We start from the raw sequence: 22,739 nt of genomic DNA, 5'->3' as shown, positions 1-22,739 counted from the left end.
ACACTATACATATCCCTCTAATATGCATCTTTGTATAAATGCTATATGCTCTGTCTTATGAGCATAAAGTACATATATGAAATATTCTTAACTTATCCTTACTCGCTTGCACTCACTTTTAGCCATGTTTTTTTGCCATATCTTTTGCAATTTTATAACATAAATAGCATGAGTCAGGGGAGTGCAATGTCATAGTACAATTACAACCCCAATTCCAATGAAGTTGGGACGTTGTGTAAAACATAAATAAAAAACGAATATGATGATTTTCAAATCCTTTTCAACCTATAATCAGTTGAATACACTTCAAAGATGGTATGGAGGTGTCTTATTGCCCATGGCATGGGTAACTTGCACATCTGTGAAGGCACCATTAATGCTGAAAGGTACATACAGGTTTTGGAGCAACATATGCTGCCATCTAAGCAACGTCTTTTTCAGGGTCATCCCTGCTTATTTCAGCAAGACAATGCCAAGACACATTCTGCATGTGTTACAACAGTGTGGCTTCATAGTAAAAGAGTGCAGGTACTAGACTGGCCTGCCTGCAGTCCAGACCTGTTTCCCATTGAAAATGTGTGGCGCATTATGAAGCGCAAAATATGACAACGGAGTCTCCGGACTGTTGAGCAACTGAAGTTGTGCATCAAGCAAGAATGGGAAAGAATTCCACCTACAAAGCTTCAACAATTAGTGTCCTCAGTTCCCAAACGCTTATTGAGTGTTGTTAAAAGGAAAGGTGATGTAACACAGTGGTAAACACGCCCCTGTCCCAACTTCTGTGGAACGTGTTGCAGGCATCAAATTCAAAATGAGTGAATATTTGCAAAAAGCAATAAAGTTTATCTGTTTGAACATTAAATATCTTGTCTTTGTAGTGTATTCAATTAAATATAGGTTGAAAAGGATTTGCAAATCATCGTATTCTGTTTTTATTTATGTTTTACACAACATCCCTGGAATTGGGGTTGTAGAACTCACTGTGCTAAATAGTTAATAGTGTAGTAAAGAAATCAGAATAACTGTAGTTTATCTGAAGGTAGTTTTAATATTGCAGTAGATGTGGGTCTGTATTATACTCACCCCTCCTGTCTCATAAAGAGGGTTGTCAAATTCGGTCTCCACAGTGATCTGGCTGTATGGGTGAGGGTACATGAGAGGCAGGCGCAGGTTGGAGTGATATCGACACCTGGTTCAGAAGAGCAGGATGAACAGTTATAACAACTCCCCAGACATAGTATACACATTCAAATAGCAAATGTAAACATGTTAAGCATCCAAACCTTTCAAATAGATTTCAAATCACATGGTAAAATCCTTTCTCAATTCTCATAGGATCAGTACAAAACACTGTTAGAAACTGTTTATGCTGACCTTGTTAGATAAATATAGGTGCCTCCAAGCAAAACAGAGAGCAGCAGCACTAATATGAAAATGGCCAGAGCCATGCTTCCCCCATCTAGAGATGATTCTGCAGTAGCCTCTGCCACTAGAAGAATATAATATATTAATAATGGCAAAAAACAGAGCAGAGGAGAGAAATTCAGGTTCAGAAAGTAATAAACATCAACTACTAAGCTAACTAGGGATACCAGGAAGTTAGAACAATACTCCGGGAAGGATTTAGATTTCTGGCATGTAACACTGAACTGAACTACTCACTTTTGGAACAGAGAATTTACACCACATTAGTAAACAGAGTGTAATGACAGAAACTGAGTACTTCCTCTTGGAGAACACTGTTATGGTTCTTACAAGTACCTAATTAAAAAACCATATGGCCTCTTGATTGAGGTCATCTATTATTTTGAAAAATGATCCTAGAATGAATACTAGCAATAATGAATTGTTAATTAATCACAGGAATGGAAAGATTACAATAATGAGACTTACCTTCTAAAGCATGGTTGCTAGAGCATTCATGATTGGCTAAAAAATGATAAAAAGACAGAAATCAATGGTACACTAGAAAATACTGTTTACTTGGTATAATGATGTGTATAACTGGCTTTACCTCTACACAGGGGTAATGGTCCACTCCAAAACGAGGGATTCCCCAGGATGCACTTGATGGCAATCTCTCCAATGAGTTCGTAGCCCTGATAACACATGAAGGTCAGGGATTCTCCGGGCAAGTACAGCCTCTTAGACAAGATCTGATAGCCATTGTCTGGAAGACCAGGATTCTCACAAGAAACTGACTCTTCCGCTGGGGTGAATAGAGAGAGAGTGAAAAAGGGGTAAAACTGAAGGCAGAAGAAGAAGAAATACTGGCACAAAAAACAAGCCAAGAAAGAATCTGAAGAAAGAATAAGGGTAGGGAAAACAATTACAGAACAGAAGTGAACTTTTTAGAGTGAACTGAGGTCATATCAGGTACAAACGGAAAAAAGGACTCAATGTGTTGCTTTAAAAACTTACAGACGCAGTGCGGCAGGCGGGAGGTCCACACTGGAGTTCCAGGCTCTCGACCATAACAGGTTAAAGTTGCACCACCCTGCAATATGTAACCTGGATTGCAGCTGTACTGAATGGTGGTACCCACCAGCAGTTTGGGGTCAGAGAGGGTACGTACAGAGTGCTCAACATGGCCTGGGTCTGTACAGTACATAACTGCCAGGAAAGACACAAACATGACATAACTGATGCAGCCAACCTAATACATCTTGGGCTGATTGGATAGAGGTGTGATTATGAAAAAGCCAAATGTAAATACTCAAATAGTCAGGCACTATATGACACACTGATGACACAAATGAGCTAAATGTATGTTACTTTAAGACACATATATACAACCCCATTTCCAAAAAAATTGGGATGCTGTGCAAAATGTAAATAAAAGCAAAAAGCAAGGATGTGCAAATTATTTAAACTTTACATTTCAATAGTACAACAACAACATATCAAATGTTGAAACTGAGAAATTTGAGTGTTTTTTAAAAAATATATGCCCATTTTGAATTTGATGCCAAAAACATGTTCCAAAAAAAGTTGGGACCGGGGCAACAAAAGGCTGGAAAAGTTTTGCAATGCTAAAAAAAAAATCTAGTGGTTAATTGGCAACAGGTCAGTAGCATGATTGGGCATTTCTCAACATAAAATAGCAAAGAACTTTTGCTTTTCATCATCTACAGTACATAATAACATTAATGCGGCACTGCAATAAAAACACATGATTCTGTAGTGGAAATCATTGCATGGGCTCAGGAACACATCTAAAAAGCAATGCCTGTGAAAACAGTTCATCAGTGCATCCATAAATGCAAATTCACACTCTAAAACGCAAGGAAGAAATCATATATAAACAGGATACACAATCGCTGCCACCTTCTCTGGGCCCAAGTTTATATAAATAGACTAAGGTGAAGTGGAAAAGTGTCCTGTGGTCCGATGAATCAACATTTAAAATTCTTTTTGGAAATCATGGACACTGTGTCCTCCAGGCTAAAGACAGTTAGCTTCTTATCAGTTCACAGATCAAAAGCCTTATAATACCTAAAATGAACATATCGCTCAAACAATCTTGCAAAATGATACCATGTGCACTGTACAAAATAATTTCCAAATAACTGTCTATCCTCACTCCAGTGCAACATGGATACGTGTCATTAATCATATAGTGCAGCTTGTAAGTAATCTGACAGTTTTGTTTGGCTCTGAGGTTAGAGTGTATAACGTCAGCTTTTAATTTGAGGATATTTTCATCTACGGTATATCGGATGATCCATTTAGGACTCAAAGACGCTTTTATACAGAGTCAGTGGAACATTGGTAATAAAGGACAAACTGACAATCTTCAATCAATTTGTCATGATTTGTGCTTTTTTGCAATTGATGACTTACTGATGTCTTCAATCCCTAGACACTGCATATTTGTTTCAGGGGCTTTTTGCCTTCAGTAAGTGGAATGTATGCTGAGGGGGGTTGACTTGGGTGCAAGGCAAGTCAGCCAGTCCACTGGCAACAATTTAGATTAGGTGGTTACCTTTTTTCTCCTCATTTTTTTCCATTCCCTCAACTCTGACACAGATTCATCTTTGTCCCATTTGCACATAAGACTGTGCCTCTATATCATCTTCAATAACCTGGCCTTTCTGTTCTTGGCACGGTTTGCATCTTGTGCTGAACCCTGAGGTCACCCTGGTGCCTACATATTTGAAGATCAGATACAACTGGTTGTTAGCTCTCTCATACAACAAATGATGGTGGTGGCCTAGAAACACCAAAGAGGTCAAATGTCCAATTACTTGTGATTCAGAAATGGGCAGATTCTATATGCTTCACCAAATAATTCAGTGTACACAAATAAAAGCCGGCAGTCCTCAATGTCACGATCCAGTTGTGTTTTAGACTTACTTTTCTCACAGAAAGGTGGCTGAGTGCTCCAACTCAGGTCCAGCTGACAGGTCAGGGTCTCTTTTCCTACTAAATCATAGCCAGGGTCACACTGGTAGGTGATCCTTGCTCCCCGCACTAGCGAGGCATGTGAGGTGGTCTTCCAGCCATTTTGGATCTCAGGAAGGTCCGGGCAGGAGTCGTTACGAGACACCTCTGAGATAAAGACAAGGTAATTCAGTCATCTTAACATTGATTACTAGAGAAACAGCTAAAATAGTAGATAAAACCTAAAAAATACTTTTTAAATCATACTAGCTGGGGCAGTCGTGGGCTGGAGGTTAGGGATCCAGCCTCGTGACCGGAAGGTCACCGGTTTGATCCCCAGAGCAGACAGCACATGACTGAGGTGTCCTTGAGCAAGACACCTAACCCCAACTGCTCCCTGGGCGCTGCGGATTGGGCTGCCCATCGCTCCGGGCAAGTGTGCTCACTGCCCCCTAGTGTGTGTGTACTCACTAGTGTGTATGTGGTGTTTCACTTCACAGATGGGTTAAATGCGGAGGTGAAATTTCCCCGTTGTGGGACTAATAAGGGTCACTTAATCTTATATTGTGTGAACACTGGATGAATGAGTGAGATTAAATGGAGTAATGGTCCAAAATCCTGTTACATTAACATACATATAAGAATGTTTTTTTCCTTCTCTTACAAAGTAATTATTTCAGAGATACAAGGTTTTATTTTGACAGTGACAACTTATGGCACCGAAAAAAAGTCCCATCCATCCATCCATCATCTTCCGCTTCTCCGGGGTTCGGGTCGCGGGGGCAGCATCCTAAGCAATGAGGCCCAGACCTCCCTTTCCCCAGCCACTTCCACTAGCTCCCTGGGGGGGATTCCAAGGCGCTCCCAGGCCAGCTGGGCGATATAGTCTCGCCAGCGTGTCCTGGGTCTTCCCCAGGGTTTCCTCCCGGGTGGACTTGCCTGTGACACCTCCCAAGGGAGGCGTCCAGGAGGCATCCTAACAAGATGCCGGAACCACCTCAGCTGGCTCCTCTCGACGTGGAAAAGCAGCGGCTCTACTCCGAGTCCCTCCCGGATGACCGAACTTCTCACCCTATCTCTAAGGGAGAGTCCAGACACCCTGCGGAGAAAACTCATTTCGGCCGCTTGTATTCGCGATCTCGTTCTTTCGGTCATTACGCACCGAAAAAAGTGAAGTATGAAAATCTTAATGCTCAATTTTAAAAGTACATAAATAAATACAGACAAAATGCATGTCAAACTCACCAGGTAAACCTGAGAAAGGAATGCCCATCAAATTTTTATAAATGACTAAAAGTTACCAGTAAAAACTTCCTGTCATGTCAAGGGTATTTGTAAAAACAATTACAGGTTTTTACTGGGGAAAAGGGGTTTAGTAATAATGTAATGTTGGCTTTGCTATTTAGATGCAGCTGGTGTGTTTACACACTGGGAAATCTAAATGGTATATGTGTGTGAGTGACTGATTACTGTAATCCACAGCTGCCCTAAGTGTGCCCAGTGGGTCCATCAGGACTTTTAATGTGGCCTGCCAGAGTTACTTAACCCAGGGGTGTGCAATGTTATCCACAAAGGACCGGTGTGGCTGCAGGTTTTCACTGAAAACAAGCCGGAGCACACCTGATCCCACTTGCATATCATTTGGATTCTGTATTTGAACTGCTGTTCAGGTGGTCTCCTGCTTTGTTGGAATGAGAATCTGCAGCCACACTGGCCCTTTGTGGATAAGACTGGACACCTCTGCCATAACCCCATTCGCACACACAATGAGAGGACAAACATGTTTTTCTATTCATTACACTACTGTACAAAAGCCAGAGACCCCCTTTATTTATTTAATTTTATGCTAAAATAGAAATGTATTTTTCAGCATTGGGCAGAATCAAGGAGACAACATATACTTAACAAAAAATAACAGAGAAACCTAAATATAATTTTTTTCAGTATTTAGTGTATCCACATTATTATGCTTATTACTTTTTATTAGTTTATTACACCTTTCATTGTTTTATGGAAACTCACTTTCAGCTTTTCAAAAAAATCTACAGGGATGTTTTTCCAAAGTTCAGTCTTAGAAGTTGGCTGCATTTTATGCCTCTCATGATCCAAGTAATCCTAAACACAAATAATGTTAAGCTCTGGGCTCTGGAGTGGCTCATTATGTTCACAAGACTAGCAGAGTTTTTGTTTGAGTCTGTCTATTTCCTTTTCCCAGCAACGGCTTCTTGACAGTCACATCTCATTTCAGACCAACAGCGTTGAGTTGTCTTCTCACAGCGGAAGGTGGACTTTTTCAGATCTGAAGCAAGAGTGGAGCTTGATTTTCTCCTCTCTGTCTCAGAGAGGAAAGGAGTTTTTAATCTGATGGTGACATTTTCAATAGTCTACCAGGTCTTGCACGGATGTAAAGAGCCCAAATTTCTTTAAAGCTTTAAAGTTTCTTTAACTCAAGGTTTTGGAAACTATTTTTTCAAATTATGTCCCCCCCTTCTGTCTCTTATAATCTAATCTCAAAAGAAATGTATAACTTTTATGTATAACCTTTTTTCCTAAAAATTAAATAAAATTTGATCTCTGACTTTTGCAGCACATTGAATTCTTATTTTTCTTTTTAAATTTTGTAAAAAAAAAGTAGTTGTAATGTTACAAAATATTTTCCTTTTTAAAAAACATTATTTCAAACCTATCTACCTTCTTTATTTGCATACTATTTTGTCTTTTTGGCCTGTGGCCCATCACAAACATTGCCACCTGAGACAAAACGATTGTGCACCCCTATTTTAATCCATTTGCTGTAAAGATTTGTTTGTGTATGTGTGTGTAAAGTTGCTTTTGAGTGTGCAATCTGTGGGAGTAAGACAAAAACTGAATGTGAGAATGAGTGCAGAGATGATAGGTTATAGAAAGGAAGAGATAAGAACTAGGCAGTGTGGAAAGAGCGGCCAAAGGAAATGTGCAAATGTGCAAAGGAAAGTTTGGCAGTATGTGTGAGGTATAGAATGTTTTACAGGTTCAAGCCAGCAGTCCCATTTCTCTGCTTTGAAACTGCTTTGCTCCCAAAACATTTTACTAAAAATGTCATTTAAATAGTGGCCATTGTGATTTACTAAATAGGCACAATGGCCCTTTCCTGCCCATAAAAAGATCAATAAGGTGGTTACAATAGTTTCGCTCTAACACAAAATACTGAGAGATTATTATAATGATAAATTGTAAAATGAATCATTCTGATGAACCAAGACTGAAAGTAAATTTTGACTACGTGCTATTTAACATCTGTGAAAAGCTCGTTTCATTTTTGGTACTAATATGGTTGCCACTTTTTTTGCTCAGAGACAGAAAAAAGAGAAGGTTTTTTTAAACATTTTTATTTATCTGTGATGGAAAAACATTGTTAATGCCTGCCATATCACATTATGCCTGATATGATAATGAAAATCCATCCATCCATCCATCATCTTCCGCTTCTCTGGTGATAATGAAAATGTAAAATCTAATTGTTTTAGTAAAAAAAAAAAAAAAAAAAAAAAAACTAAAACAATTTCTAATACTTTGCTAATTCTCAATTATGATAGGACATTTCTTTTCCAGGTGATTGTTAAAAGCACACACAAACTTTTTTTCTCTGTGCAACCCCTGCATTACCAAAGCAAAATTTCACAAAAGATCATAAATTTCAACTGAAAATATCAGCGAGTATTGTGTGTGATGTTTTTAGTCTGTATTAAAAAGCACTGAAACTCTCTCCAATAGTGGAGGACAACAGTGCCTATTTCTTCTTCTTCTTCTTCTTCCTCTTCCATGTCTACCTTCACTACATCCATAAACCTTCTCTGAGGTCTACCTCTTCTCCTTCTACCCAGCAGCTCCATCTCCAACATTCTTTGACCAATATATCCACTATTCCTCAACACATGTCCAAACCATCTCAACCTGGCCTCTCTGGCTTTATCTCCAAACTGCTCTACCTTCACTGTCCCTCTGATCTGCTCATTTCTAATCTTGTCCATCCTTTTCACTCCCAACGAAAATCTCAGCATCTTCATCTCCGCCACCTCCAGCTCAGCCACAGTCTCCAAACCATACATCATAGCAGGACGCACTACTGTCTTGTAAACCTTTCCTTTTACTCTTGCTGCTATTCTTCTGTCACACATAAGCCCTGACACCCATCTCTACCCACTCCATCCTGCCTGCACACTCTTTTTCACCTCTTTTCTACACTGTCCATTGCTCTGGATGGTTGACCCAAGATATTTGAAGTCATCCACCTTTACAACCTCTACTCCTTGCATCTTCACCTTTCCACCTGCCTCCCTCTCATTCACTCACATGTATTCCGTCTTGTCTACTGACCTTCATTCCTCTCCTCTCCAGTGCAAACCTCCACCTCTCCAGATTCTCTTCCACCTGTTCTCTACTGTCACCACAGATTACAATGTCATCTGCAAACATCATGCTCCATGGAGCCTCCTGCCTGACCTCATCTGTCAACCTTTCCATCACCATTGCAAACAAGAAGGGGCTCAAAGCTGATCCCTGATGTAACCCTACCTTCACCTTGAAACCATTTGTCACTCCAACTGGACACCTCACCATTGTCTCACTATCCTCATACATGTCCTGCACCACCCTAACATACTTTTCAGCTACACCTCCCTTGGCACCCTATCATATGCCTTCTCTAGATCCACAAAGACACAATGTAGCTCCTTCTGACCTTCTCTGTACTTCTCCTCTTTCCCATACCTTCATGGTGTGGCTCATCAACTTTATACCTCTGTAGTTACTGCAGCTCTGCACATCACCCTTGTTCTTAAAAATGGGGACCAGTACACTGCTTCTCCACTCATCAGGCTTCCTCTCACTCCAGGATTTTGTTAAACAACCTGGTTAAAAAGTCCACTGCCTTCTCTCCTAAACATCTCCATACCTCCACAGGTATGTCATCTGGACAGCAGCGAGGAGCGGTGGGGAGGGGTAACTCCTGCCCACCACCATGTACCACAGATGTCCAGGCTCAGCAAGTCATAGACCCAGGCCCAGCTGTCCACACTCACATGCTCACATGCACCCACACACACCCACACCCACACTCACACACGCCAGTCACCCACTCATGCACACACACGGAACATACATGGACTCACATTGTCGGCCGGCGGACACCAGCACCGGGCCAGCGGCAACCCAGGGAGGCAGCCACCTTGGCCCCGAACGACCGGCCAGTCCCCCCACCAGGCAGGGTGCACTAAACCGGGGTGTGAGAGGTGTGAGTGGGAGGAGGGGAAGGGTCAGGATAAGAAAAACCGAGAGGCAGAGAACTACCCCTCGGAGGAAGAGAGCCAGCTGGCGCTAGCAACCATGTGTTTTCGACACCCAAGTGAAGAGAGGAGTGGAGCTGTCAACCGATCACCACCTAGTGGCGAATTGGATCAGATGGTGGGTGAAAATACTGGACAGACCTGGCAGAGCTGAACGAGTTGTGAGGGTTTGTTGGAAACGTCTGGCAGAGCAACCCACCAGAAAGATCTTCAACTCCCACATCCGACAAAGCTTCGACCGCATACCGAGGGAGGCCGGTGGCATCAAGTCCGAGTGGGCCCTGTTCCGTGCCTCCATTGTCGATGCAGTGGATCGGAGCTGTGGCCGCAAGGTCGTAGGTGCCTGTCGTGGCGGCAATCCCTGAACCCGTTGGTGGACACCTCGGGTAAAGGAAGCTGTTAAGCTGAAGAAAGAGTCCTATTGGGCCTGATTGGCTTGTGGGACTCTGGAGGCAAAAGATGGGTGCCGAAGGGCCAAGCGGGTCGCGGTTTAGGTGGTTGCTAAGGTAAAAACTCGGGTGTGGGAGGAGTTTGGGGAGGCCATGGAGAAAGACTATTGACAGGCACTGAGAAGGTTTTGGCAAACCGTCAGGTGCCTCAGGAGAGGAAAGCGGTTTCCGACCAACACTGTATACAGTGAGGCTGGGGGGCTGCTGACTTCAACTGGGGATGTCAATGGACGGTGGAAGGAATACTTCAAGGATCTTCTCAATCCCACCAATGATCCTTCACCAAAGGAGGCAGAGCTTGGAGATCCGAGCGAGGGTCTGTCCTTCACTCGGGCTGAGGTAGCCAAGGTGGTTGGAAAACTCCTTGGTGGCAGAGCACCGGGGGTGGATGAGATCCGCCCGGAATTCCTGAGGGCTCTGGATGTTGTAGGGCTGTCTTGGCTGACACGCCTCTGCAACATCACGTGGACATCTGGGGCGCTCCCCCTGCAATGGCAGAGCCCTTTTTAAGAAAGGGGACCGTAGGGTGTGTTCCAACTATTGGGGGGTTACACTTCTCAGCCTACCCAGTAAGGTCTATGCAGGGGTACTGGAGAAGAGTCCGACCGATAGTTGAATCTCAGCTACAAGAGGAACAATGCGGGTTTCGCCCAGATCATGGAACATGGGACCAGCTTTTTATCCTCATCAGGGTCCTGGAGGGTGTGTGGGAGTTCACCCAACCAGTCTACATGTGTTTTGTGGATTTGGAGAAGGCATTCGACCGCGTCCTTCGGGGGATCCTGTGGGGAGTGCTCCAGGAGTACAGGGTGAGGGGCTCATTGTTACGTTATCAGTCCCTGTACAAACGGAGCAGGAGCTTGGTTCGTATAGCCGGCAGTAAGTCGGATTGGTTTCCAGTCAGGGATGGACTCTGCCAGGGCTGTCCGTTGTCACCTTGTCCAACTTTTATGGACAGAATTTCTCGGAACAGCCAAGTGGCAGAGGGTGTCCAGTATGGTGGCCTCAGGCTTTCATGTCTGCTTTTTGCGGATGATGTGGTCCTGTTGGCGTCCTGGGACCTCCAGCTCTCTCTGGCCCAGTTTGCAGCTGACTGAAGCAGCTGGGATGAAAATCAGCACCTCTAAATCTGAGACCATAGTCCTCAGTCGGAAAAGGGTGGAATGCTCTGTCCAGGTCTGGAGTGAATTCTTTGCCCCAAGTGGAAGAGTTCAAATATCTTGGGATTTTGTTCACGAGTGAAGGAAGGATGGAGCGAGAGGTTGACAGGCTGATTGGTGCGGCGTCTTCAGTAATGCGGACCCTATACCGGTCTGTCATGGTGAAGAGAGAGCTGAGCCAAAAGGCGAAGCTGTCAATTTACCGGTCAATCTACGTTCCGACTCTCACCTACGGTCACAAGCTTTGGGTAGTGACTGAAAGAATGAGATTGCGGATACAAGCGGGCCGAAATGAGCTTTCTCTGTAGAGTTGCCGGGCTCTTCCTTAGAGATAGGGTGAGAAGATCAGTGATTCGGGAGAGGCTCGTAGTAGTGCTGGGCCTCTTTGCTTAGAGTGCTGCCCCCGCGACCCGGATAAGTGGTTGAGGGAGGATGGATGGCAGAAATTTGCACAAAGACATTAAATGCATAGGAATATGTGTCATACTTAGGTTGCCTTTTATCTTAACTCAATTTCATTCTGAATGCATGTACACACATTTATAAACTACACTTTGATCAGTTAAAGGAGACATTATCAATGCCTCTGGGTGTATCAGTGACATGTTATGTAAGATGAGATAAAATATAGTGCTCTTACCCATGTAGTTGATAATGAAGCCCTCTCCTTTGCCGAAGACCAAGCCAGCTGGGTCAGAATGGAAAGTGATGGTGAGGTCAGGGGTGGTAGAGGATAGCTTGAATGGGCTGGTGCCTCCCACATACTGGCCTAGGATGCGAGTGGTGACCTCATCCCCATCCAGGATGGTCAGCATATCGCTGTCACTAAGGTTCAGGCTGGAGAGAAAGAAAGAAAAAAAAAGATGCATTCAAGTAGTTTAGTAATCCTACAGCCTGAAAAACTGCAAATCTAAATAAGTTTGGATGCATCAGATTATTTACAGCATTCATCTAGGTCTTAATGAGCTAGACGAGGTGTGCTGGATCAGGGAAGACTTGACACTGTACTATGTCCACAATAGGGGTGGGAAGTATGATATGTTAGCGTTATTGTGACAAATTACATCATATTCTTTTCTGAGTGTATTGCAGGTTGTTGGTGCTCCTAGAACATTGATCAGCTGCATGTTAGATAAGAATTAAACCAATAACCAATTAGAGCAAACACAACAACCAATATGCTTCAATATAGTTTTCCACAGCTTTTTTTTTTAATAAATGGCACTGCTGTTTTGGTGGTGCATGTTGTCCATTTCAGCCTGCCTGAAGAAAACAAATATTGCAAAGCATAAATTGTTTTCTTCGAGTCTTGAGGACTAGGATGTTATGTTTTTGCCATCTTATCTGCCTTTGGTCCACAGGAACAAGGCTATGTTTATTAACATGTTTATTATTATCAATATGTTCATGTTTATTATTATTAAGATACACACTATTTATCTATGGCCAGACATTTCAAATCCATAAGTGAAGAAAATGGGAACCCACAGCTGCACATCCAAAAGGACACGCTTGTCCTCACCGACGTGAATTCTCCAGCTACAGTCCTCACCCTCACCATACCATTCAGGCCAGTTTGGGGATAGGATGACCCCACCAGGTCCAGACAGGTCACCCCCACACAGAGCTGTATAGAGAAAGCCAAAAGACTTACTGTTTAAGCATACTTCATTAACAGCTCAACAGTTTCCCCATTTGACTGTTCAAGGCTGCTGTTTCAGTTATTCCTCTGTTATTCCTGTTTTCAGCCTTCCTCTGTTAATTTATCCAGTGTTGTTGGGCATAATCAGAAAAAAAGATCACCACAAGCTGTGTTCTCCACAGCTTACAACCCCAATTCCAATGAAGTTGGGACGTTGTGTAAAACATAAATAAAAACAGAATATGATGATTTCCAAATCATTTTCAACCTATATTCAATTGAATTCACTACAAAGACAAGATATTTAATGTTCAAATGGATAAACTTTATTGCTTTTTGCAAATATTCACTCATTTTGAATTTGATGAAGAAGTTGGCACAGGGGCATGTTTACCACTGTGTTACATCACCTTTCCTTTTAACAACACTCAATAAGCATTTGGGAACTGTGGACACTAATTGTTGAAGCTTTGTAGGTGGAATTCTTTCCCATTCTTGCTTGATGCACAACTTCAGTTGCTCAACACTCCGGGGTCTCCGTTGTCACATTTTGCGCTTCATAATGTGCCACACATTTTCAATAGGAGACAGGTCTGGACTGCAGGCAGGCCAATATAGTACCTGCACTCTTTTACTACGAAGCCACGCTGTTGTAACACGTGCAGAATATGGCTTGGCATTGTCTTGCTGAAATAAACAGGGACGTCCCTGAAAAAGACATTGCTTGGATGGCAGCATATGTTACTCCAAAACCTGTATGTACCTTTCAGCATTAATGGTGCCTTCACAGATGTGCAAGTTACCCATGCCATGGGCATTAACACACCTCCATACCATCAGAGATGCTGGCTTTTGAAATTTGTGCTGATAATCCAGACAGTCCTTTTCCTCTTTGGCCTGGAGGACACGACGTCCATGATTTCCAAAAACAATTTGCAATGTGGACTCGTCAGACCACAGGATACTTTTCCACTTTGTGTCAGTCCATCTCAGATGAATTTGGGCCCAGAGAAGCCGGCGGCGTTTCTGGGTGTTGTTGATATATGGCTTTCGCTTTGCATGACAGAGTTTTAACTTGCACTTGTAGATGGAGCGACGAACTGTGTTCACTTACAATGGTTTTCTGAAGTGTTCCTGAGCCCATGTGGTAATATCCATTACAGAATGATGTGGGTTTTTAATGCAGTGATGCCTGAGGGATCGAAGGTCACAGGCATTCAATGTTGGTTTTCTGCCTTGCTGTACTTGCAGAGAGTTCTCCAGATTCTCCGTATCTTTTGATGACATTATGGACTGTAGATGATGAAATCCCTAAATTCCTTGCAATTGCACGTTGAGAAACGTTGTTCTTAAATTGTTGGACTATTTGCTCAGCCAGTTGTTCACAAAGTGGTGAACCTCGCCCCATCCTTGCTTGTGAATGACAGCCTTTCAGGGATGCTCCCTTTTAACCCAATTACTCTGTTCACCTGTGGAATGTTCCAAACAGGTGTTTTTTGAGCATTCCTCAACTTTCCCAGTCTTTTGTTGCCCCTGTCCCAACTACTTTGGAATGTGGTGCAGGCACCAAATTCAAAATGAGTGAATATTTGCAAAAAACAATAAAGTTTATCCATTTGAACATTAAATATATTGTCTTTACAGTGTATTCAATTGAATATAGGTTGAAAAGGATTTGCAAATCATCGTATTCTGTTTTTATTTACTGTTTTTTTTTATTTTACACAACGTCCCAACTTCAATGGAATTGGGGTTGTACTTTCCAGTAATAGAAATGAGATCAAGTGAGTTTGGCATTGTTGTAACTCTAGTCAAGTAAGCAGAAAGAAAAGAAGCCATTCACAAATCTAGCTCTTCACTACAGTGTGATTTTAAGTCCTTATGCATCATTTATACATTTTCGGGAAACTCCATACTTAATACAATTTACTGCTTTTGATTTATTCTAGTAATCATGACTAATAAATAAAGGCTCAGCCTTTATAAGGCCGAATGTAGGCAACTATCCAAATATGTTTGAAAATGTGATCATTCTATTTGCTTCCGTTAAGCAGGTATTGATTAATCTATAACAATAATTGCCCAGTTTACCTACCAATTAAGAGCTTTTTGAATAATAAGCCATCCTCACTAACATATACACTCTATTACCAAAAGTATTCACTCTTCTGGCTTCAAACACATATGAACTTGAGTGAGATCCCATTCTTAATCCAGAGGGTTTAATATGATATAGCTCAAAAGGGTGGGCTGACAACAGCTTAAACTCTTCTGGGAAGGCTTAGAAGTGTGTTAATGGGAATTTTTGACCATTCCTCCAGAAGTGCATTTGTGAGGTCAGACACAAATGTTGGAGGAGAAGGCCTGGCTTGCAGTCTCTGCTCCAATTCATCCCAAAGGTGTTCTGTCAGATTGAGGTCAGGACTCTGTGCAGGCCAGTGAAATTCTTTCACACCAAACTCACTCATGCATGTCTTTATTGACCTTGCTTTGTGCACTGGTGCGCAGTCATGTTGGAACAGGAAGGGGCCATCCCCAAACTGTTCCCACAAAGTTGGGAGCATAAAATTGTCCTAAATCTCTTTGTGCAGAAGTATTAAGAGTTCCTTTCACCAGAAATAATGGGCCGAGCCCAACTCCTGAAAAACAATCCCTCCTCCACCAAACTTTACTTGTCTGCCTGCATTGTGCCAAGTGTATTGTTCTCCTGGCAACTGCCAAAGCCAGACCCGTCCATCAGATTGCCAGACGGAGAAGCGCGATTCGTCACTCGAGAGAACACGTCTCCTCTGCTCTAGAGTCCAGCGTTGGTGCTTTATACCACTGCATTTGACACTTTGCATTGCGCATGGTGATGTAATCAAATCATCAAATCAAATTTATTTATATAGCGCTTTTTACAACGGATGGTGACACAAAGCAGCTTCACAGAATTCCAGTAAAGACAAAGTTTTGATATGTATGTAAAAACTCCGGGTTGAGCAAGCCAGGGGCGACAGTGGCAAGGAAAAACTCCCTCATAGCTAAGGAAGAAACCTTGGGAGGAACCAAGGCTCACCACGGGGGACCTATCCTCCTCTAGTCAAGCTACCTACAAAGTTAGTATACTACTAGTATTAATAGTAGTAGTATTAGTAGTAGTAATAGCTAGGAGTCCATGAGAAACCTCAATGTAGGATGGGCAGCTAGTCCATGTCAAGTGGGTGTGGGCAGCTGGTCTGAAGCGGGTAGCAGGAGAGTGTCGGGACCAAAACAGCTCTCTGTCCTCCGCTCTGAAGTTCCCGATGATGTGAAAAAACGTTACTAATTAATTAAAGTCAAATCAAAGTTTTACTTTTAATTTAATCTGTTTTCTAATTTGAAAAGAGTAGCAAAGTAAAAGAGTTGAAAAAGTGTTCTTGCAAAAGTTAAAGAGAAGTGAAAAATCAATCTTGCAAAAAAAAATCAAAGTCACATGAAAAACCAAACTTCAGCCGCACGCTCGGTTTGAAGGGAAGAAAAGGCCCACTTTATTAGTTCCAATGTGATAAGTTGGCACCCGAAAGTCAAAATGTACAGACACTTCAAAAACCATACATTTTATACCACTTAAGAGCGAAGCCATCAGAAGGGTGAGATCATCGCTCCACCTATTCTTGATACATCCTGAAATCACCAATCAATAGAACTGTTTTTCTAGCTTTGTTACCTTTGTTTCCTATATTTTATATAATTCCCTTATCTTGGCACATGAGGTCATCTTAACCAAGTGTTGGGTGCTCTCCTCATTAATTCTGATTGATGGGCTAGTTTCTTCCGGTTCTTAACTATTTTGCTCACTAACGGCAGGCTTGTTTTCGCTGAATGGGCAACACTTCTCAAGGCTCCTAGGCCAGATACACTCACTGTCAAAGATCTCCTTTCATAACCTACACTATCTGTTCCTGGAGCAGAAAGCCCATATTTGGAAGTTTTGGGCCTGCTGTTCCTGTCCCTGTCTGCCTGCCTCAGTGAAATGCTTATAGGACTGTCTCTGTTTTATGCTGATAACTCTGTCTTTAATAATTTCTAAGGTAATGATTATTACAAAACTTTTATTAAAATGTGATTTAAGGACATATTTCTTCAAATAATCCCCACAAGAGCTCGACAGTCAGTCGTCCATCAGTATCCGGCTAGACAGGTGGGTGGTCGTTTACTCGGAAAAAGGTAGGGAGATGGAATTAGTTTTGTTTTGTCTGGGTGTATGTAAAACAGAGAATGTGAACATTTCCAGAGTGTGGCTAATGACTCTGGCAGATCTGACTAACAGCTTAGCTAAAAGGAGAGAACCAGAAGGACACACAGACACGGGAGTACTCTAAAACAGTTTGGCATCCCTCTGCTCCACTGTCCTCAAACCTGAGTGACCGCGTGCGAGCAGCAGGACGACAGCACCAGCATCTCAGTTTACTATGTAAGGCTGGGATGCTGCTCAGCCATGGAAACCCATTCCATGAAGCTCTCTATGCACTGTTCTTGAGCTAATCTGAAGGCCACATGAAGTTTGAAGGTCTGTAGCGATTGACTCTGCAGAAAGTTGGCAACTACTGCACACTATGTGCCTCAGCATCCGCTGACCCTGCTCTGTAATTTTACGTGGGCTGCCACTTCATGGCTGAGTGTTACTGTCGTTCCCAATCACTTCCACTTTGTTACAAAACCACTGACAGTTGACTGTGGAATGTTTACTAGAGAGGAAATTTCACGAGGTGGCATCCTATCACAGTACCATGCTGGAATTCATTGAGCTCCTGAGAGTGACTCACTCTTTCACAAATGTTTGTAGAAGCATTCTGCAGGCGTAGGTGTGCACAGGTGTTTGGTTTTATACACCTGTGGCCATGGAAGTGATTGGAACTCCTGAATTCAATGATTTGGATGGGTGAGTGAATACTTTTGGCAATATAATGTATATCAGCTCATCCATAGTTACATAGTACTGTGACTACCTTTTGAAGGTTTTTGAAAGTTTATGAAATATGAAGTTCTTGTCTGCAAAAACATCTCCCACAAAACACACTATATTTAAAAACTGCCTGAAGGAAGCAAAATTGTCTGCCAGTGTAATGCAATAATAAGTACAAATATTTGGAAATAAGCTGCATAATCCTACATGCAGAGCAAAAGATAATTAGTAATTAGTCTCATGGGAATAACTGGTAGATTTATTGCCTTGATTCACGATATTTACACTCACTAAGACATGACTTTCTGGGCAGTGTATACCTTTACACAGAGGCTCTGTGTCATTCCAGTAGGGGTCTCGTGTGTTGATGCACTCGATTACAGGGGGGCCCTGCTCTAGAGAGTGCCCAGGGTCACAGGAGAACTGTACTACGGCCCCCACACCATAGGTCGGGTCAGTGGTGCTGAAGTTGCCATTCTGGATGTAGGGCTCATAGCAGTGGCCTTTCTCAAATGCTGCACAAGAAAAATTAACAGGAAAGTCTGCATTTTATGATGCCTGAAATACACTGTATACCTAATTCTATGTCTAATGCAGTTTTTTTATACAGGTAGTAGCTTAAACTGCATTAAAACTAGTGATAGTCAGAGAACCCCCTTCATTTATTTAATATAAGATCAAAATAGGCAATACATTCAAGTTATTTACTTTTCAGGACATATTTAGGAGGACAGTAGAAAAGACAATCCTCTTACATTTGGGAAAAGAAAAGTCAAAAGAAAATTAAAGAAGCACCTAACAACCAAGCAAGACCAGCGAAACCTGTCACCATTAGGTAAACAGTATTTTAAGCTCTCATTTTTGAAAGACAAAAGAAGAGTAAGCTTCCCTCTTTCAATCCTTCCACTTTGAGAAGACAACTCTTCACATCTGATAGGATGTGTAGCTGTCAAGAAGCCTAGAGGTGTCAAAAATATCACAAAAAAACTGAAAGCAAGTTTCTCAAAAAGGATGAAAGGTGTAATAAAGGCAAAGGATGGAGATATTTAAAACTAAGAAATTAATATTACATTTAGCTGTTGTAATTTTCTGTTAAATAAATGCTGTTTTTCCTGACACTAAAAAGTGGGACTTAAGGACAAAAGAGGGGCTTCAACTTTCAAACTGTAGTACATTTAAAATATGTTTTTCAAAATGTGTACTGAGCTCAACTGCTTAAAAAACACTGGAAATTAGTTCCAGTTTACTCCCTCAAAACCAGTGAGATAAGAGATTTCCACTAGCACTCTATTAGAAACACCTTCATTTACTTTCACTTACTAGCTGCTTAATAAGCTCCAGCTACCTTTGAGTTCAGTATATGTATGTATAATTACAGACACGTTTTGTTTGCCATCCTATAGTCTACTCATCATTGATCAGTTTCGGACTTAAGGGTTAGTGCTGACCAAATATTTGGGTGGCGGATCACTCTCAGCACAGCACAGACTTTGGCATGATAGTACTATGGAAGTGTCTGTGGTGCTGGTGTATGTTTATGACGTTAGTGTCACTGCCTGGCTGAATGGTCCAACACTCAAAAATATCCTGCTAAGAGTGGCTGTGTGGTCAGATACTGAAAATGGATGAAAGGCTAGAGGATGGTTAACCCAAATTGTGCACTAATAAAAGCGAGGTGCTTTATACCACCAAGGTGTTGCTACAAGTGAGATGTCTCTAATAAAGTGGCCAGTAAAAGGTCATCGAAGTTAAAATGAACTGAATTGACTGTTCATTTAATTAAATGAACTGAATGATTTGATATGCCACATACAGAACTTTGCTTGTTATTATGGATACATGATAAGAGTTAACCTACCCTCGTAGCGGATGTTGAAGCCAGTGTTGTGGTTGTTTGGTTGGTCTGTTATAAACTGAACTCGGACTGCTGGGCCCTCACTTATGACTCCCTCGAATGGGATTGGACCGCGCTGACCAGAGTCAAAGAGAACCACAGAGCCAGCATCTAGACCACTCCACAAAACGAGTCTGCAGTAAAAAGAATGTTTGATCACTTCTAGACATACATCAAGGTGACCAGTTGTAAGATAAATGCATGCACAGACATGTACATATGCACACTGACCTGTCTGTTGGTCCCAGAACCATTCTCTCCAAATGGAGGTGTAGTCTCTGACCGCTGGGGGCCTCCAGGGACCAGGAGCAGCTGCGGTCCAGGGTGCTGTTGTGTCCCGGGTGAGGTGAAGGCGACAAGACTCTGCCTACGGTGGCATTCTTCACTGTACCTCCACACAGAGCTGCACAAGGGGATATTTATGTTACAGTTGTATAGAAATGCATGGGCACCACGATAAAATTACATAGTTTTTAAATTTATAACCAAAAAAATAAGTACACAGATCAGGCTTCTGCACATCTTAATGCACAAGTACTATTTATTTACTGAATTTAGTGTACTGGGGAAAATGAAACATAAAATGTGGCCTGTGCAAGAGTTGTCACATTTCAAATGTTAGTTTAGATTTTTTTCTCTGTCAAACAGAGCAAAAAAAAAAGTCTGTAGAGGACAAAGTAGAAAATATATAAAAAAAAAACAACAAAAAAAAAAACACATAACTAATGAAACCCATGACTGAGGCTGTTGAAATTTTTTCTTATTATGTTGGAAATTACCCATAAGCAAGTGATTTCTGTCTCAGACATTTCTGACTTTATCAGGTTAGTGGTGGGCAATATAATGATATTGTGGTGTCCAACGTGGGCGGTGTTGCTGTGGGGAGCTTAAGGGGTGTGGCCATGCAAACTGGCCATTGGAGCACCATGCTCCCTGTGAATGAAGCACATTCACTATAGCTGTTGCTGTTCGTGTTGTACAGTGTTGCTAAATTGTGCCTGTTAAAAGTAGGCTTGGTGTGCAAGTTTGTCCGCTCTCCATGTGTGTTGGGGTAGCTCTGGGCTGGGCATCTTGTGGTCTTGTTGAAGTGCCTGTTTTGCACTATTGTGGAGAAATGGTGAGTTTGAATTCCCATGCTGTTCAACAAAATATAACTAGCCCTGTTTAACTGGATGTTTTGTGAACATCAAATAATCTGAAAAAAAAAAAAAAAAATCAGTCCATTGGTATAGGCAGTTTCTAACTCTCCTCTTTGTTTTCCTTTCTGTCCCTCTTACCTCTGCAGCTGGGCTCCCGCTGGCTCCACACTGGCAGGGAAGCATTGAGACAGGTGAGCATGGCTGCCCCCTGCAGCTGGTAGCCCATGTGGCAGGAAAAATGCGCAGTGCCTCCTGGATGCAGATCCAGCACTGATACCTCCCCGAAGTGAGGTCGCTTGGGCAAGGCACAGCTTAGCCGGAACACTAGCCGGGTGAATATTTGTTTGTTGTATGAAGACAGGGAGGATATTAATGGATCACATCAACCAGTGCGCCTATCCACATGCATCTTCCTATGCAATTAAGGAACAGCTCGGCTGACTGAATAATGCACACAAAATCAATTTTGCCAAAAAAAATCTAATGCTAAGATCCTGATTAAAACAAATTGGTGCACAAGACAAGCAACAAAAAAACACTAAAATTAGTGGCTTATCTGAATCTAAGAGTACACTGCACAGCTAATGGACATGGCAGATCCTATCAGATCTCATAATTGAGTAAATTAACCAACTGGAAAATAATGCATTTCAAAAATTGCATGGCAATGGAAGCTTAACAGATCTTTGGAAATTCTGCATGTACTCACACTGATAATGAAGCTGGACCATGCCCATGCCTCCCTCAGGAGAGGAGCGGTAGAATACTGAGATCATGTTGGTCAGACTGCGGATCACCTGACCCTCCACCAACAGTGTCTGATTGGCAAGTACCAGCAAAGCCCCGCCCTCATCTACCCCTCTGATTGACAACTGCTCACCTTCTGACAGGTTTACACTTTTGACCTATAAGATGAAGAACATCAAACAATATCCACATACCAATATTTTATTTTAAAAATATATACATTTTTTACATTTAGAATTATTTAGAATGTCTTTATTTATTCAATTTTACTTATTTAGTATTAATAAGCATGCAATGTTTGTGTCGAAGTCATTTCTGCCATCTTTTTGTCTGCATAATGATTGATTTTAATAGTGTAGGAAACATATCCCAAAAGGACTTCTGCCCACATTAAAAAAATAAAAATCATATATATATATATATATATATATATATATATATATATATATATATATATATATATATATATATATATATATATATATATATACACACACATACACACACACACACACACATTTTTTTATGTGAGAAAAGTAAATCAACCATTCCTCTTTGCAGAGGGTTAAATGTTCATATTGTTTAGACTCTGATATTAAGTGTTGAACAGTGCTTGCTCTAGTGATCCAGTCTCATGAGACTAGTTCAGGTGCATGGTACATTAACTGCCAATATCATAAACCCTACACATGGGAGGAAGGGTGACAGACACATACACATCCTATTCCTCCCACTAGGGTTGCGGATTACAGTGGTAATTGGAGATTTTGTTGCAGTGTGAGAGATCGGCACAGGGAGAGCTGGTGCAGACACAGGATTATGGCAGGTTGGCAGGCGCCATGTGGATACCTCTCATTAACATCTGTTTGTGTTGCAGTGGCTCTCGGGGAACACTGCTGTGATGCTGAGTGCACATGACCAGAAATACATGCACAGCATGCAGTAAACACAACGCCCACTAGAGGTCACAATTAACCGAGGTTGCGCTAGTCTGCCACCTGTGGCAAAGTAGAATTGTGGGAAATGTGACTGCTCAGAGATCAAAAGCTTATTAAAATCTATGATAGGAACCAA

The 22,739-nt window shown here is 41.9% G+C and overlaps 1 protein-coding gene across 1 annotated transcript in view; it reads right to left on the bottom strand.

Moving 5' to 3' along the window:
* LOC108425231 (seizure 6-like protein) overlaps positions 1 to 22,739 on the bottom strand; it is a 58,004-nt gene that overhangs the window by 2,459 nt on the left and 32,806 nt on the right. The window contains exons 4-16 of the mRNA XM_017693749.2: positions 21,628 to 21,823; positions 21,057 to 21,242; positions 20,011 to 20,182; positions 19,744 to 19,913; positions 18,206 to 18,400; positions 12,805 to 12,943; positions 11,957 to 12,153; positions 4,357 to 4,551; positions 2,422 to 2,613; positions 2,015 to 2,209; positions 1,894 to 1,929; positions 1,375 to 1,489; positions 1,084 to 1,189 (exon numbers count right to left, since the gene is read on the bottom strand). Coding sequence (XP_017549238.1) covers positions 1,084 to 1,189; positions 1,375 to 1,489; positions 1,894 to 1,929; positions 2,015 to 2,209; positions 2,422 to 2,613; positions 4,357 to 4,551; positions 11,957 to 12,153; positions 12,805 to 12,943; positions 18,206 to 18,400; positions 19,744 to 19,913; positions 20,011 to 20,182; positions 21,057 to 21,242; positions 21,628 to 21,823 — 2,094 coding nt within the window. The remainder of the gene's footprint in view (positions 1 to 1,083; positions 1,190 to 1,374; positions 1,490 to 1,893; positions 1,930 to 2,014; positions 2,210 to 2,421; positions 2,614 to 4,356; positions 4,552 to 11,956; positions 12,154 to 12,804; positions 12,944 to 18,205; positions 18,401 to 19,743; positions 19,914 to 20,010; positions 20,183 to 21,056; positions 21,243 to 21,627; positions 21,824 to 22,739) is intronic.

The sequence above is a fragment of the Pygocentrus nattereri genome, chromosome 18 (assembly GCF_015220715.1).
Source record: "Pygocentrus nattereri isolate fPygNat1 chromosome 18, fPygNat1.pri, whole genome shotgun sequence".
Lineage (NCBI taxonomy): Eukaryota > Metazoa > Chordata > Actinopteri > Characiformes > Serrasalmidae > Pygocentrus > Pygocentrus nattereri.
This window is presented reverse-complemented; position numbering and strand designations above follow the sequence as displayed.